At 40.8% G+C, this 18,408-nt stretch overlaps 1 protein-coding gene across 3 annotated transcripts in view; it reads right to left on the bottom strand.

The window, feature by feature from the left end:
• The window catches only part of TANC1 (tetratricopeptide repeat, ankyrin repeat and coiled-coil containing 1), a 178,331-nt gene that overhangs the window by 39,287 nt on the left and 120,636 nt on the right, over nt 1-18,408 (bottom strand). For all 3 annotated transcript variants that reach the window (XM_048483589.1, XM_048483590.1, XM_048483591.1), the window contains 6 exons: nt 14,607-14,732; nt 11,325-11,606; nt 8,904-9,049; nt 5,910-6,141; nt 4,219-4,385; nt 1,498-2,105 (listed from right to left, as the gene is read on the bottom strand). In XM_048483589.1, coding sequence (XP_048339546.1) covers nt 1,498-2,105; nt 4,219-4,385; nt 5,910-6,141; nt 8,904-9,049; nt 11,325-11,606; nt 14,607-14,732 — 1,561 coding nt within the window. The remainder of the gene's footprint in view (nt 1-1,497; nt 2,106-4,218; nt 4,386-5,909; nt 6,142-8,903; nt 9,050-11,324; nt 11,607-14,606; nt 14,733-18,408) is intronic.

Genomic DNA, 18,408 nt, shown 5'->3' on the forward strand with positions numbered 1-18,408 from the left:
GTCAGTGTACGCATCAATTAGAGATTCCATTAGAAATTCTATTTACTGGATTCACAAACGATTAATGGAACAGAATCACACAGGCAAGTTACAGCTGAACAAGCAATCTGCAATTCAAGAATGAAGACTTTCCTAAGGGATCCACCAACTACATTTATCCGATCACTAACAGTGGCTGTAATCTCTGTAAGCTTAAGAAGGATTTATTGTCATATCAGACTAAATAAGAATTGAAGGAGATTCCAGTAACCGAGGTCATTTGTAAGAATGAAGCTTCATAGCATCTACATAAATAGCTTCATGCCTACATACAAGTTTGCTTTACAGATATATATCCTCATCTCTGATTTTTTTTAGTGTACAATGTGTGCTCGAAATGCAAAGGAAGAAAAGCAACCTGGCTCTACAACAGACCAATGGTTTTCTTTCATATTTTTACTGTTGTCACAAACTCCTGTCTTATTTACCCTGTTTCCCCAAAAATAAGACCTACCCCGACAATAAGCCCTAGCATGATTTTTTTGGATTTTGGGAGGATGCTTGAAATAGAAGCCCTACTCCAAAAATAAGCCCTAGTTACAGATTCCCCGACGCAGCTGATGTGGTCATGTGGGGGGTGCAAAATTATGGGAAAAAATAAGACATCCCCTGAAAATAAGTCCTAACATCTTTCGGAGCAAAAATCAATATAAGACCCTGTCTTATTTTCGGGGAAACACGGTAATGAAATTAAAAACCTGCAGAAACAATTTGTACCACTGTATACAGGGAAGCTACCATGGAAAGATCAACAATGGCTATCCCTCTGTTTCTGAACACAATTCAAAATGCTGATTTTTATCTTTAAGGCTGAGGGCCAGAGTACTTGAAGGACCACAGGATATTCTCTGTGGTGGCACCTTGCCCTTTAGCATTCTTTCCGTCAAGGCTCCCTTGACACCAGGCCAAAGCATATCCTTTTTACTCATACTTTTAATTGAAGGTTTCATTTTTCCAGCAGTTTTATGGCTGTCTCCTGGCATAATGTCCTTTTTAAAGATAAAGGACCTGTGAAAATCCCAGAACATTTCTGACCTATGGAGTGAAGTCACATCACGACATTCACTAGGCAGACCATGTTTGCCGGGTGGTTTGCCACTGCCTCTCCCAGTCATCTACCCTTTACCCCCAGCAAGATGGGTACTCGTTGTACCGACTTTGGAATGATGGAAGGCTGAGTCAACCTTGAGCCAGGTACCTGAACCCAGCTTCCTTCATGATCAAACTTAGGTAGTAAACAGACCTCTGACAGAGATACTTCAGTTTACCACTCCGTATCATGAGGCTCCTAAAGTCCATTTTATGGACTTTTTAATTCTGTTTTTGGCTTGTTTGATGGGTTATTTTTATTATTTTTACATTGATACTATATTATTTTAACTGCACGTCACGTCAAGCATGACCCTGCAGAGGCAGCGTAGAACTCTTGTAAACAAACTAACGAACAAAGCGGTTTACCTTGGCTCACACAAGAAGTCAGTACTTTCACCATCTGCTCTCCATACGAGCCATTCCCGGAACGAAGGATGGCAAAACATCCGTGTCTTGTCCCGCCTTTTAATCAGGAAACTTGAAAGGGTCTCCATTCTTTGATGGAATTCTTCCCACTCCTGTTCACCGTGTATCTGGCCAGCGTTAATAGCTTGGAAAATCTGGTCATCTGTCAATGGATGAAGGGATGCCAGAGCTACATTGAGCACTGGTAGGGCTCTTTCAAATGATGAGTTAGTCATAAATTTCATGTTGCACTGAAGTAAATAAAGCTCTGAGAGGGAGACTGGGACTACCTTGTAGCTGGCACTTTTGATGACTAGGTGACCCTTCTGAAAAAGATCTAGCGTCAGTTTTAAGTAGAGGTAAGACCCCATGCTCCGCATGATCAAGTGGTTGCTCACTTTCCCAATGATAGCTGTATCCGCTTTTCCATTCAGAGATATGTTGTTTACAATGTCCTGGCTAGCACCGATCCTGTACTGAATATAGGCATTCAAATCAGCTTGTATTTCTTTGTTGTCAGGGAAATCATCTAGGGAGATCATGAAGAAAGGTTGTGAGCAAATTAACTCCTGTAACAAATGAACAAGAGAGAAAAAAACACAAATGCTTTAGTACAGTATGCAGTTCATAGGGATACAGATTTCATTTAAACTTGTTAGAGATAGAGAATGTGTTAAAACGAAAAGCAAGCTATTGTGGCAGATAATGCTGGAGTAAGATGAAACCCCAGTACCGAAGTGAATTCAATGAGCCAGCAAATATCTATTTGGTCAAAATCACACAGATGTGGTAGCAGACCTGGACTGTACCATTTCAGATTGCAGGTGGGAACACTGCATGACTGAATGCTTCCTCATGGGAAAAAAGACCCCTCTATTTTCTAACCTTGCCTGCTGGGAAGAGAACTAGGTCAAAACGTCTCACTCTTGACATTTAGTTCTAATATGCAGGATATCTAACTTTATGAAACCATCACCTGCAGTCTTAAAGAGTATACATGGACTGCTTTTGGTTTATTGTGGCTGAGAGTTTTGCTCACTGGTCTTTCTGTGGTTCCCTCAAAGCTGGGTAGTGCGGTTCACTACAAAGCTGGGTAGTGCCGAACAAAATGAAACACTGCCCAAAATCCCTTCAGTCTCAGTTTCATGACCTGATATGGGTAAGACAAAGAGCTCATTAGCACTGCTGATGGATAGGAAGGCTTCTGAGGGCAGCCAGAAATGCAAGGACCAACCTGGCAAAAGGAGTTCCATTATCAGAGATGCACATTTATAGAAGTCTTTTCTACATCAGTGATTCCCAACAATGTGCCCATAGAGGGGACTATGGTACCTGACCAAGTATTTCTTGGTGGCCACTTGCTTCTTCCCCAAGGCACCCAGACCTGGCTTTCCTCTACGTCATCAGGGTGGAAAGAGCCCCAAAGGTATCATTTCTGTATCTGCTGTGAACAGCTCACATGGAAATGGCTGCCTCCATCATAATGGGAGTGGACTCTTCTTTTGTTTTGTGGAATCTCCCAAATTTGGGCAATACAATGAAGCCTGTTTCTTAGTCATTTTGTGATTGGTTCCACTTCCCATGGCAGCTGTTCTGTTGTTGTGCCCCACTTCCAATATTATCTCTAACAGTTCCATATTATCTCTAACAGTTCCAATATTATCTCTAACCTCTGCACGGAACCGGCTGCAAGAGCTCCCCGTGCAGAGTGGTCGCCCAATCTGCTTGGCACCAATATGGTGTCTGCATGGCTGACAGAGAATGTCGCCCAATACCTAGTCTCAAAATTCTAAAAGTGATCTCAAGTTCAACAAGGTTGGAGATCCTGCTTTAGGTTATAACATATGAACACACATGAAGCTGCCTTATAGTGAATTAACCCATCAGTCCATCAACATTAGTACTGCTTAATCAGACTGGCAGTGGCTCTCTGGTGTCTCAGGCAGAGGTTTTTCACATAACTTACTGCCTGGTCCTTTGTAACTGGAGATGCCAGGGTCTGAGCCTGGGACCTTGTACACGCAAAGCAGAGGCTCTTCTACTGAGCCATAGCCTGCCCCCAATAAAGTAGCGAATGGCCAATCATATATCCTCAGAATGGCAGGGGTGCCAGCTCCTGAAGGCACAGAGATCTTTCACATCACCAGCTGGCGATGCCACAGATTGAACACAGGAATTCTACATACAAAGCAGACACCCTGTCAATGAGTCATGGCCCTTTTCCCTATCAAAAGGCACCCCACATTGTTGCCATCAAAACCTGTGCTATTGAACCATTATTTTATATTTCAGCACCTATTTTCAGTACATATCCATACATATTAAATTCCAAATTTGGATGTTAGGAAGAAGTAATTGGAGTATTGGGGGGTGGGGGTGGTACAGAAGTGCTTGGCAAGCTATGCATTTGGATTTGAGTACCCAAATATCCAAATGCAAGCATTACTGAAACAACAGCAAACACAAAGTATAAACATTTGCACATGGGCTCTGTTGAGAATAACTGATGAATGACAAAGACGCCTCCCCACCCCACCCCCCAATGTATGGTACATAGCAGCAACTGTTTAAACCACTCGATTATCATTTCTAGTTATAATTAATGCTTGTCTTGTTTACTTCGAGACTCCTTTTACCTCAAATGTAAACAACTGTAAGCAACATGTTTTTTAAAAGCATTACCTGAAAGTTTGTTCGCACAGTTACAATTAGTTTTAACCAGGGAGGAAATTTAGAAATAATATTTGCAATGAATGAAGAAACTGTATCCCCATAATCGGGCTTGTGGAATTCAGCCTCGTTTAAGCCATCTACCAAAATGATGCATTCCTCTTGTGGAATTTTCTGTTCTGAAAGGCAATCAAGTAAAAAAAAAGTAATTAAGAGGTGTACCTTTCCATATACCACTACCACCCCATTTAGGCAATTTTATTTTACTACATTGCCAATAGAATGTTTTGTTACTGATGTAAAAACAACACAGGGCAGGTTCTATCTCCTTGTGTTTGTCATTTCATACCTTCCCACAAAAATTTATAGTATGTCTCCATTTTCCAACGAATCTGTGTCAAGAAGACCCAGTGCAAATAACCATTTAATATGCTAGGTAGGAACTACATTATGGCATTCTAGCTTGATACATCGATTCCAAATATTTGCAACTGAGATATGGATTTGAATTTCTTACAGATATGGGCATTTTGCATTTCTGAACAGCAGTTATACACAAACTATTTTTAAAAAATACAGTAGCTTAGTTCAGACACATCATAAATCACACTTTTATTGTATATGAATGACCAGGTTTATAGACGCTCTCCCTCTTCCTCATCATGATTAGTAATTATTTATTTTCTCTTTCATCTGATCTGGCAAACCAGTCTGCAATCACCTTGCAGGTCAGCACTGCAAGTGGGAACAGATTATAATTTGTAATCATATTTATAGAATAAGCAAACAGGTAGAGTTGCTTCCTTAATTGTTGCTTTCCCTGAGACTTCCAGCTGCTTTTTCTAATGGTAGTGATCAGGCACAAAACATGCTTTTAGGTACCCCAACTGAAACAAAAGCATCCAAATCAGGAATCAGAGGGGAACATGCTTTTCTGCAGCACATAATCGTCCTCTCTACTTTGCAGTGGTGTAGTCGTAGCCTGGACTTCCAATCCCTCTTTGCAGAGAAATGTTTACTCCTATCCACTTACTTCTGAGATAATGTGGACAGCAATTGTAGTTCATAAAATCCAAATCAGCTGTTACATTACTAAAGCCAGCACTATCGAGAAATGCTACATGATGTTACTGAATTGTTTACCATTACAACTTCTGTTAAGGTTGCATTTTGTAAATGGACTCTCAGAATGTGTTGCTGAAGGTTTTCTACAGCAGGAATCAATTGGCTGTTGTGGATTTTCCAGGCTGTGTGGCCACGGTCTGATGGTTTTAGCTCCTAATGTTTCACCCACATCTATGATTGCATCTTCAGAGACATGTCACGGTCAGATGTGTTTCTTACAGACTCTCAGAACTTCCTGAATAATTAATAAATCATGTGACGTGCACTACAGATTGCTTATAAGCACATCAGTACATGTGTGAAAGATTATAACCTAAAAATGTTTTGGTATAAATGTAGAAGTTCGTTATTGATTGAAGGCTTACAAATCAATTTACCTTTCTACATGTACTCTCACCACACAAAACACAGCTGAATGATCAATAGTTTGAAATGTTTTCTTGGTGAGTTTTGATAAACACGTTCAGCACAACATTGAACACAACCCAGTTGGAATCAGTAAACTTGAAATGCCTGACGCATTTCAGAGCGTTATGGGATACATTTGGACTTATTTGAGAAATGGACGTTTTATCTACCTTTTCTAAGATTAATTAGTGGTTCCAGCACTCCTCTTCTGAACGCAGCTGCTGGATCTTGAACACAGGACCTGAGGCTAAGCATGCTCTGCAGGTGTGGTTCCCTTATCAGAAGATCTCTGTATGCTGTTAGCTGATGCGACCGGCATAATAAAGCTGCAATACTATGCACAAATTCTGGGACAAGGCATGTATATGTATTGTCAGCTTGGCAGTAGTGATAGGCAACAACCTTTGAAGGGAAGAAAAAGTATCATTTGTAGTTTGTGGTGAACGGTTTCAGTAAGTTACTTGGTAACACTCAATGCTAAACGTGTGTTTCGACTGTCATCTAAATTGCACCACAAAACAACAGTTTGGAAAGGGTGAATGCAAGCATGCATTTTTAAAGCAGATCACGGCAGTCTTTTTCCAATTTTTTTTTGCAGTCAAGACACAGCTGACTTGTGGCGACCCCATAAGGTTTTCAAGGCAAGAGACATTCAGAGGTGGTTTGCCGTTGCCTGCCTATGTGTCGTGACCCTGGTATTCTTTGGAGGTCTCCCATCCAAATACTTGCCCAGGGCAAAGCTGAGAGTTTGTGACTGGCCTAGGGTCACTTAGCAAGTTTCCAGGGCAGAGTGGGGATTCAAACCTGGGTTTCCCAGGTCCCAGTCCAATACATAACCACTATACCACTCTAGCTCTTTTTTTCCCCAACATATAAATCAATCTTAATCATTAAGCATTTGGATACACAAATTATACACTCCATGAACAAAAAATGGAGGACTTTTCTTATACAATCATATACAATAGCGCAACAGGTCTGAATATTGTAATATACGTGTTTTTAGGGCATAAGCTGGTTTAAGGTTGGTTTTTAATAGTATGTACCTACTGTTTTAATGATAATTATATCAAATTGTTTTTATATTGCTGTTTCCCACTCGAGATGTTCAGGAAAAAGGTGGGCATTTTGAGTAAATGAATAAAGTTTGGTATGTTCTCTAGAGTGATCTTTAACTTCTAATTTAAAGTGCAGTAGCTTGTCTTTTTTTTCAAAAACAAGACATATTTGCATATAGTATAGCATGTTACATACAGATACAAAACTTTTTCATTAAGTTATTATTAAATAAATGTATAAAGCAGAATACTAAAGTAAATCTAGCTATGGCATGTCTTAGGATAGTCATTCTTCGCAGTGGCCTTTTCAAGAGGTTCTTACATTCATCATCTTTCTCTGTGTGTAAAGTACTGTCAAATCACAAATGACTTCTGGCAACTCCAGCAAGGGGCTTTCAAGGCAAGTGAGAAGCAAAGGCGGCTTGCCATTGCATTTCAGCGTCTGAGATCTGATGACATCGGGCTATACCATACCTTCTTTTCTCCCAACATCAACATTACCTACCCTACAAATGCCACAAGATAAACGTGGCCAAACAGAAGAAAAAGTGTGCTCAAATTCTTTGGAAATTCATGGTTTTTACAAATACACATCCTCCGCATGGGTCAAAAACAGCGGGGTGAAAATGGTGTAAAATGGTTTAAAATGGTGTAAAAGGATTTACACTGTTTTCACACCGCTGTTTTTGGCCCATGTAGAATCAGAATCTTAGAGATCTTAGAGGGAAGGAGGGAGGGAGGGGTAGGGGGGGAAGAATATTTAATTTTTTTTAAAGAAAGAGGATGATTTCTAGCTTTACTATTATACTTTTTACTAAATGTTTTACTATTACATGTATACCAGTGCTACCCAAGGTTAATGGTATTCAAGATCCTCACTAACAAAGTCTGTGAACGTTATTTCATTCTTCAGTCTCAGACTAACAGTTACCACCATATTAGCACCGACACAGAGGTAAGATTAAACCCAAGACAAAGCTCGCATGCATGGGAAGAATACATTTGCTTCAGAAATCAGGAGAAAAAGTGAAAGGTGGAATAGCCCATAATGGCCTTCCTAGTTTCATGGAGATTCCTTATCTTTGCAAGGCATATTCCCCCCCTTTCCCAAATATATTTCTTACTGTCAAATAGCACATTATGGAAAAGGCATTGACCAGTTTGGAAATGCAAATACATCCATGGGTAAGTCCATGAAACAATTGCTATGCCAGCAAAAAATGCTGCATGGAAGCAAGGAGCAGAGTTAGAACAACTCAAAGATCTTTTCCAATTCCGTGGTACCAGGGATACATGTATGACGACTGCACTAGTTTCACCACACAGGGCAAAGCTTTCTGTCAGTGTAAGTCTTTAAATTATCAAACAGACCTGTCTTAGCACATTCTAAATATAACAATTGCTTTGATGATGTCGACATCGGGGCAACTCTTACATAATGAGTGTTCTGAGTATTTTCAGGAGGGAATTTTCTTCCCTTTAATGTAATATTTCAATACCAGACCAAATCCTCTCCTGTTTACGACACGTTGCAAAGCTTTTCTCCCTTCACAATCCTTCTTCCAGAAATAAATGCATTCAAATGCTCCCACTGCAATTTGCTGATAATTCCAGTTTATATAACTGTTAGATACATCAGTGACGGAAATGCTATAAGCTGCCTAAATCAAATATTTTATCCTCCACACTGTCTTATTAAACGCATTGCAGGAAGCTACACTGAATAAACTAGCTGTAAGTTCCACTGGAATTAGCGATCGCCATCTGCCGAAGTCAGATAGAAAAAGAATATTCCCATGATTCTTAAACAAGACTGTGGCTTTGCCTGCTACAGCCAGAAAAGGGAAAGAAAAAGAAAGGGAATAGATTATCCAGAAGCCTCTAGAAGGTTATTCAAGGTCTGCTCATTGCCAGTGTATAGGAGTAAAGTAAATTGCTGCTTTATTGAAAGTGGAAAAAAAAATCCAATGTTACATACCCCTGACCACATGTAACCTGAATTCTCACAGAAATAACTACAAATTTTTGGTTTGGATCAGGGTTTTTTTTTTTTTTTTTTGGGGGGGGGGCATAACGTTGAAGAAAATAATAAATATTTTCTGTTACCTTTGAAGCAAGCCGTCTAACTGAATCAATTGTTTGGTTCTGATTTTCCTGAGCAGAGGGGCAGTTCAAGGTTTTGACTGTGCCGATCCCACTGGAGGCAGAAGGGGATAACTGGCTGAGAGGAATCTCCTGACAGGGGTCACTGGCTGTGAGGGCGAAAAATAGGCAAACATTTGAGTTACAACCACCAATAATCATTTTGTGGAGTAAATTAGAAATATATGTAATGTTGGAAATGTTTAGTCTTCTAGGGACAGCTAAACATTGTTTGAACTCCTTAGATTGCCCTCATGTGTTACCAGTTATGAGTTCATTCCCAGAGTTGCACATACTCAAACTGTACTTTGAAGATGATGTTTATCTAGTACACTAATTCAGGGATGCCATGAAAGCAAAAATTCAAATCAAAACAGAAGAAAAACATTCAAGTTCCTTTGTAATAAAAGGCATATAAATCCTCCCTCCCAACAGTAATTCAAGTGAGCCTTTCATTGCGGAAAACTACAGTAACAAAAACACTGAATACATTTCTGTGGAACAAGCAACTCACAACTGTTTGGCTGATGTGAAGACATAAACCAATCTACTCCTTCTCACCAATTCTAAAACCTTAATTTCAAAATATGCTTGTTCTATATACCTTAAGTCATGCGAAAGAATATCTGCCCAAAGCCTCACATTAAGAAATGCTATAATTTTGCGCTTGGAATTTTTATGGTCCCTAAGGAACAAAAGAAAGCAATTTGGAGTACAATCAGAAATCTCAGCTCAATGGACATCTGAGTGTGCATATATGGAAGTAAGGAGAAAATGAAGGCATATTTTGTGTCTAGCGCTGAAATCACTGCAAAACTAGGCAGCATTTGAACTACAGAAGAATTGTCCACATATCCAAAGGAAACATAATGAAGGTGTTAATTTGTGGGATTATCAATGAGCTACACAGCTGGTAAGAGACTGCTGTTCTCTCCACAAATTAATTTCCATAGTACTTCATTCAGTATTCCTCATATTTTATCTCATGGTTTTTCAATCCTTCTTCAGCCGGAGGCATCTTTGGCTACAGTTACAAATGAAACTCCCTTCTCTGAAATTCCAGCTTCCCTTCACTCATCAGTTCCTGCCTCTTCCCCCACCACACACAGCCTGCATACCTAGTCCACAACACTGATGCCATACCTAGTCCAAACACCTGATGCCACAAGTCAAAATTCTAAAATGAATACCACATACATGGGTAGAAAAACAATGGGAGCAGATACAGTCAGAATAGATTCTGGGGTTCACTTGGGGACTTCCCCTCTCTCTGCTGCACTGAATCGCTGAGGAAAATATTCTCTAGCTCCCTTCACCCACAGGCCACCAAATGCAACTTTGTAGACTTTTAACATTTTCTTCAGAGTAGATTTCAGGAAGACAAGTTTAGCTTCTTGACCTACAGTTCTGCAGATTCTAAAACATTTTCATCCAGATTTTAACCAGTACGAAAATCGTTTAAAACAAGAACTCCAAACATAGTCACTTGGTGAGGGAAAGCAGGACAACACATGGGTCAAATCCCCACTACCGTCTTAGCCAGATTTCAGAACACAAACAACCTCAAACCTGGTTAGTTTGTTTTCTGAAACCTGGCTAAGACGGTAGTGGGGATTCGACCATGCACATAAAAGGAACAAACACACAAGAGATCTTCTCATCTTCCTATCAGAAGAACAGCTTTTAATGGCAATTTTGCTAACAAATAAGAAAGAACAGAAATCATAAAAAGAGGTATGTAATGGTTACCCTGCAGCCATTGCAACTAAACTTTGGTACAAAAGATGGGAGTTTTTGATACATAGTTGAGAAATCATTCAGGCAGCACTATACCCCAAAAAAACCCTTCAAAGGGAAGAGGTTAAAAATATGCTGTATTTTACATAGGTGTGCATTAAAAGGTGATGCATTGTACATACCGTGTTTCCCCGAAAATAAGACAGTGTCTTATATTAATTTTTGCTCCCAAAGATGCGCTATGTCTTATTTTCAGGGGATGTCTTATTTTTCTGTGTTCTGTTCGTCGGGCATGCTTCCAAACAAAAACTTTGCTAGGTCTTACTTTTGGGGGATGCCTTATATTTTGCACTTCAGCAAAACCTCTACTATTTCTTATTTTCTGGGGATGTCTTATATTCGGGGAAACAGGGTAGGTGTAGATTAAAAGGTGATCCATACCAAATAGTGTGTGGATAATTTCCACACACTAACAAAGAAAGGATGGAAGGAAAGAAGAGGTACGGCCTACACTGTACCAGGTAACAGAATTTTTTCTTCCAATAAAACTCCAATTCATGTAGCAAAAATATTCTAAAATGGGTTTATGATAATGTAACATTTTGAACCCTTCTTCCGAGTCCGTGAAAGAATCAATCTGAAACGTACTTTTCGGAGAAGAACTTGGGCTGGTGGAAGCAATTTGCCTCATGCGACTTCCGTGGCAGCTGAGTGCCACAAGTTTTGAGATAACAGCCGTCTTCCCAAATCCCACGTTCCCAATGATGGCAGCTCCCCTGGTCTCTGCCTGCTCTGTATTCTTCAACTTTTCCTCTATAACTTGAAATAACCAGTCTCTTCCGACAAACACAGAGTCCATTGTTATGCTTGGCACTTCAAACAATAGTGGCTTTAGCAAAATGTCTTGAGGCTTATAGGGGGCAAATCGTGCTGAGAAGAGAGAAGGGAAAGTACTGGTGAGAAAAACGTATGTTGTCCTTTAAAAAAAAAGTATTGATTTAACGCACAAGCATTCATCTTTAAAGAACAGTTTTAGGAGCTGCAAACAACCTGTTTTGAACACACACTGTCAATCCAGCCATGCACCAAAACTGTCAGAGCAGAATAGGCACAGCTAATTCTGTCAGGCTGGCCTATAAACATTAAATATGCAAAACACAACTACATTGTTTTTCAGATCACCATGCTTATATTTTTAAGTGACTGATTATCTGCGATAATCAAGTCAGCAGGTTCTAAGGGGGCTCAATATATAACACATTTTCAGTGAAGACATTTCTGTGAAGAGACAGGAAGTCCTGTTAAGGATTCCACTTTCAAAAACCTGAGGAGGAAAACAACAAAGTAAGACAATAACTACAGTGCACTTTACCTTCCAACCATATTGGGAAAGAGCAGAATCACTAAGTACAGTATCCATCCTTTCAAAGTCACTTATTTAACTTTTCTCTGCCCCAATGTAAACCACCTTGAACCCAAGATGAACTGTAGAGTATACATATCTTAATAAACAAACATATGTAGAACTAACAACTTTCCATAGTCTACAAAATGAGAAAGTAAACAACTGGATCTTATTTCTTCATACCAGTGACACCATTGTCCCTTAGTCAAGTAGACTGTAGTCTGGAGGATCTATAAATAAAGGCTGCCTGCGTACAACTGACCCATCTTTAGTCCAGTTAATATATTATAAGACTCTCATTGTGGTATGGCTTAACTGAGACCATATAGTAAGGAACCAGGATGGTCCCCCTTTTTATATGCCAAGTTCAAGTCCACTTTTATGGGTCTGGCATGAGAAATAACCATGGAAAGCAGTCGATACTCTGTTAGTATATGAAAAGTAGTCCTTCATTGTAGATTTATGAAGATTGGCTGGCTCCAGAACCACTGGGTAAAGCAGTGGCCCTTGCTCTTTAGTAGCATAATGCCACCAGTATGCCTTCTCATTGCCCCAAATTTCTTGTGACATTTTTATGGACATCACATATGGCCAGTGATAATTTGCAAACTGGCTTTCCCTGTAATTCTTGCATTTGAAACAATAGAGCAGAGAATCACACAGAATATTAGACATTTCTCCTTGGATAAGCTTTGGATCAGCCTTTGAAAAGGCACTGAAATGACATATTTTAATATTTCATTCTTCTCAGTTGATCTATTAATTAAAATAATTCTGCACAACACTGTATTGGATGTAGTAGTTTTCATTTCTGATCTGCGTATGGTTTTAACACTCCATCTCCCTTTCCCTGACCTATTTTGTATGCACTTCGGTTGCATAGAGACATGTTTCATCCAGGTGAAAAGAACTGCCCTTCCTATGGAACAGGGATCGGGAGGGCAACCAACATTTCATCTGATGAGCAAAGTAAGATACAAAATACTATGTTACAGCATGAAATGATTCCCTATATCCCACGTACAGATGTATTTGTACACCAGTTGTTGGCAAGAGGACAATGGTGAGAAAAGCTTGCTGCCTTCTTGTACTGCTGTAGATTTCCTAGAGATACTGGTGAGAAACAGGGTGCTAGGCTAGGTAGAGCTTTGATCTGAGCCAGCATGGTTGAATTTTCTTGTTCTTATGGCTAGACAGTCAGAGAAATCGAAACTATTATACAAGTAATAGGGCTGGCTCCTTCTTGGATGTCTTGACAAGGGATCTATACATGTGATAGTAAGTTATAAACCCAGCTGTTGAAAAGGAGCTGTAGATTTCATACATGCTGGAGGAGGTAAATGCTGAGATAGATTTGAGCCAGTGAGTCTGTGTAGGAGCAGCAGTGGCGTAGTGGTTAAGAGCAGGTGCATTATAATCTGGAGGAACGGGGTTTGATTCCCTGCTCTGCCACCTGAGCTGTGGAGGCTTATCTGGGGAATTCAGATTAGCCTGTGCACTCCCACACATGCCAGCTGGGTGACCTTGGGCTAGTCACAGCTTCTCGGAGCTCTCTCCACCCCACCTACCTCACAGGGTGTTTGTTGTGAGCGGGGAAGGGAAAGGAGATTATAAACCCCTTTGAGTCTCCTTCAGGAGAGAAAGGGGGGATATAAATCCAAACTCTTCTTCTTCTATGTGAAGTGCCATCAAGTCAAAGCCAATTCATGGCAATCTCATATGGTTTCTAAGGCAAGAGACAACCGAAGATGCCTTGCCATTGTCTGCCTCTGTGTAATGACTCTGGACTTCCCTAGTGAAGAAGAGTTGGTTTTTATTCCCTGCTTTTCTCTACTGTTAAGGAGTTTCAAAGCGGCTGACAATCACCTTCCTCTCTCCTCCCCACAACAGACACCTTATGGGGTAGGTAGGACTGAGAGAGTTCTGAGAGAACTGTGACTAGCCCAAGGTAATCCAGAAAGCTTCATGTGCAGGAGTGGGGAAACAAACCCAGTTCACCAGGATAGAGACCATCACTCATGTGGTGGAGTGAGTTCTCCGTTGTAAGCACTAACCAGGGCGAACCCTATTGATGATCTGATGAGACGGCTAGCCTGGGCCATTCTGGTCCGGAATCAGTGAGGCTGGAACATGCTTATTTGAAAAATCTGACTTGAAAATCAAGACCTCACATTTCTCTTTTTCTCAATTATTGCCTCCCCATGCAACTAATAGCAGTTTGGAACAGGGAAGGTGTTTGTGTGTGTGGGAGAAGGGAGATTTAAAGCAGGGAAACAGCATGAGGGGGAAAGGATTACAAACTGTTCAGTTTCCCAGAAAATTAATATCCCGCTTATACATGCTTTGAAACTTAAAATCCCTAACAAGCTCCATAATGGATCCTGAACATTGACCTCCTGATTCATATTTATTCTATCCCATACTGTATGGATTTCGATTTTGTCCCACTTCTTCCTATTTGGCACACCTTCCACTAGGTTTTAATGGGCTACAGACATTCTGAGAAAATGCAATTATATTAATACCTTTGATTTCTTGCTGAACTCTTCCCCCAGCTGTGTTGTGCCATGGCAAACGAATTGAGGTTCTTAAGGGAGTATTCCTCTGTCCATCCAAATAGCTCAGGTCTTCCAGCTTGGTGGAACTGGTTGCTGTAATAGTAATGTCATCTGGTCAGAGTAATATCAGCAGAGCCCAATATCATGACTCCAACAGTGGTCAACAAACACTGTATAACATGAAACAGAACACTGAATACTCCAGTTCCTTAACTAGCTTATGTTCTGGTGCTGCTAACAGCACCAACCACGAAGCAGACCGACTGATTAGTCCGAACATCTCTTCACAGCCATGCAATGTTGATGGATATGTTTCCGGTGAACATACCTGAAAAGCAGACCTATGTTAACTGGGGATTAGGGTGTGTTTGCCCCCATGTGTGCACTAGCACATATCATTAAGTTCTCATGTAAAGACACAAAGGCAGAAAAGGCAACAGACAATTTTACAGAAATTCATATTACTGCACAGCCAAATCACACAATATCCTGTCCTCAGGTCAAGGGACCGCCTGGCAGAGGAGCTCTCCCGGGAAGCTCAGTTCCACGCAGTGCTTTTTGGACTGTTGCACAGTTCCAGGGAATGCTTAGGGCAGTGGTGGCGAACCTTTGGCACTCCAGATGTTATGGACTACAATTCCCATCAGCCCCTGCCAGCATGGCTAATTGGCCATGCTGGCAGGGGCTGATGGGAATTGTAGTTCATAACATCTGGAGTGCCAAAGGTTCGCCACCACGGGCTTAGGGGGATTGTTGTCCCAGGTCCACCACACAGATGCTACACCATTTCAAAGCCTTTGTTTTTAAGACTGCTGTGGGGACCATGTCATGCAAGAGACTGTTTGGCTCCTGAGAAAAGAGCAAGGCGGACCCAGGGAGGGGGCAGAAGGGACACAAGGGGTCCTCATCCCGCATCCCGCTGTCTCCAGCAGGATTGGACTCCCACAATGATTTTTAAAGTTTTTTTAAATGCTTGAAAACGGCCCCATGTTTCCATAGTAGACCTGGGGATATACTATTATGTAGCTTGGCCCTTAAAGTGAGTTTGGCATGAGGGAAGGAACTGGGAACCATAGGCGGAACTAAGGGGGGCAGAGGGGGTAAATGATCCAGGTGCCATTCGCCTGGGTCACATGGGAGTGCATTTTGGGCCCCCTCCCCAGCCCTTGGCTGACCTTCCCCCGCTGCTGAACTCCCTCACTGTGCCATTGCCCCCACAAGAAAACCCCCAACAAATCTTTTCCTCCTCCAAGCAGCGCTGGCCAACAACACACTGAGGATGGGGTTAAAGCCAGGGAAGCTTCTGACAGACGTTGGAAAAGGTTGGGGGTGTGTGAAGAAGCAGCAGTTTAGGGAGTTCAGCAGTGGGGGTGGGAGGAATTTGGTAGCGGGGGCTGGGCCCAGTGCACACCCCAAGCAGAGTTTTGTGGGTAGTATACCACTGCTGGTATAGGGATGAGTAAGACCTGGGCTGAGCATCTGTCCCTGACGTTTTTGCAGAGCTTGGACAGAAGAGGCTAAAGCCAAAGGGCCTTTGACTCTAAGCTTGTAGCCTGAGAACATTCATAAGCCTTGTCAGCAGTCCCAAGTCTAGAAAATTCTTGTGGATCATCCCGTTTAAGTTTGAACAGAGGGCTTGGTGGGTTGTATATTTTTGTCTTGTTTGTGTATTTTATTTTTGACTTTTGAGTCCCCAGTGTGGAAAAGAAGCAGGATAAAGAAATATTTAAATAAAGTAGTCTGATTTGCTCATTATTATACAGTGGCAGAGAGTACCAGATGTGCCTTCACAACAACAATCTCTCTGTGCATATTTCCAATCACATAAGTCTGGGCTGGACGCTTTACAATACTCCAGCCAAGAAACTCTAGTGGCCAAACATACCATGATGGAGTATTAGTAATCGTTCTCTCCTACTTGATTACTAGATAAGGGGCCTGATTTGCAGAACCATCTTTTTTAAAAAAAAACACAGCCTAGGGGCTTTTAAAAGAAACAGTGCAGGAGTTTCTAAACCAGGCGAATGTGGCCTCACTCTGCCTAAGGTGTCGTTCTCAATCTGTAGATAAAGAACAGACAAGAACCAACAAGAATCAGATAAATCAAGCTACAAAAAAGTCACTCCAACAATTGTCACTGTAACAGTAAAGGCCTTAGAACCATATATTTTACAGCAACAAGAAAAATTTCAACTGGGCCAAGAGTCAAACACAGCAAATTTCATACAGCTGTGAAGCTAAAATGCTCTTCTGAGGTTGTTGAAGAAAATGTGATACAAAACATTATATATGATATAACAACAAAAACAAGAATTGGTCTTTAGCTGTTCCTCTAAGCAGCAAGTCACCACCTTATCCCACAGACCAGCCACTTCAAACATTATGGTCTGGAATTTCCATAACAACCCCCCCCCCCCCAGTTAAATCACTACATTCTATGAATTTGTTAAACACAACCACTACATTTAACAGCCATAAAATTCCAGAAATTTACTATACATCATGAAGCAATTTTTCATTGTTAAGTGTCCAAAGTACCAGGTATTCAAGACACATTACAATGTTCCTTAACGAACATCATGTGAACAAAAACATGCACATAAATCATTCCACAATGAGAAATAATGCCATACACAGAAAACAATTCTGTAGTTTGTATATTTCATGCCACTAAATATGTGACACTTTAAAATATTCTCTCTGTACCACACTTCTTGCTCAAGATTACATTTAAAAATTAAATACTCTCCTCTTGAATCTTTTTAAAATAAGAAATTATGTCAAGGACAGACTTAAAACTGATTAAAAGGAAACAAGGCTCCCATTGAATTTTACAGCCAGTTTAGCAATCAAATTACTTATTAAAGTTTTAACATGTCAAAACACAGCAAGATACCTAATATTAATCTTCTGCCCCAACGATTACATTCAGAACTACTGGCAGTCCAAATCTTACAGACAGACAAGAAGACACAGCATCCAGAATATCAACAATCATTCAATGAATGGTAGGATTTTCTGCCTCGCTTTTTGCCAAAAACATATACTGTTCAGCTATAAAACCTTCAATAACATGAAAACATGCTGGAATTGGTCAATATCAGAAATTACTAACAGCAGAAGATGCAAAAATAGATGTACGAGTCAGATTTTTTGCTTACGTACTTGTACGGCTGAAGAGGCAAGAACATCTGAAATTGAAAAGAGGCTTGTCTTTTTGGCAGCGTTAGTCAAGCCATACGAACATCAAAGACAACTTTAACAGTTCATTGAGACCCTTCTTCCACATACATATAAATGTTGGATTGTGGCTAACTCAATCTACCAAGACAATTGCCCAAATATGGTTCTGTTGAAATGAATGGGGGCGGCCTGCACTCAATGGCTGAAATTCTGTGCATTTACAGAAGCTATGTAGTCCACAGAAGTATACGTGAACTTGTGAAGTTGGAAAGAAAAGGCCTAAAACAGTGATGGCAAACCTTTTCGAGACCGAGTGCCCAAATTGCAACCCAAAACCCACTTATTTATCGCAAAGTGCCAACAGAGTAATTTAACCTGAATACTGAGGTTTTTGCTTAGAAAAAACGGTTGGCTCCGAGGCGTGCATTACTCAGGAGTAAGCTTGGTGGTAGTCGGTGGCTTTGCTTTGAAGCAACCGTGCAACTCTTCCAAAAGGTGAATCACGACATTAGGAGGGTTTACTCAGAAGCAAGCCCCATTGCCAGCAACCAAGCTTACTCCCAGGTAAAGGATTGCGCTTTAGTTT

This window comes from Sphaerodactylus townsendi, linkage group LG02, assembly GCF_021028975.2.
Source record: "Sphaerodactylus townsendi isolate TG3544 linkage group LG02, MPM_Stown_v2.3, whole genome shotgun sequence".
In the NCBI taxonomy this organism is placed as follows: domain Eukaryota; kingdom Metazoa; phylum Chordata; class Lepidosauria; order Squamata; family Sphaerodactylidae; genus Sphaerodactylus; species Sphaerodactylus townsendi.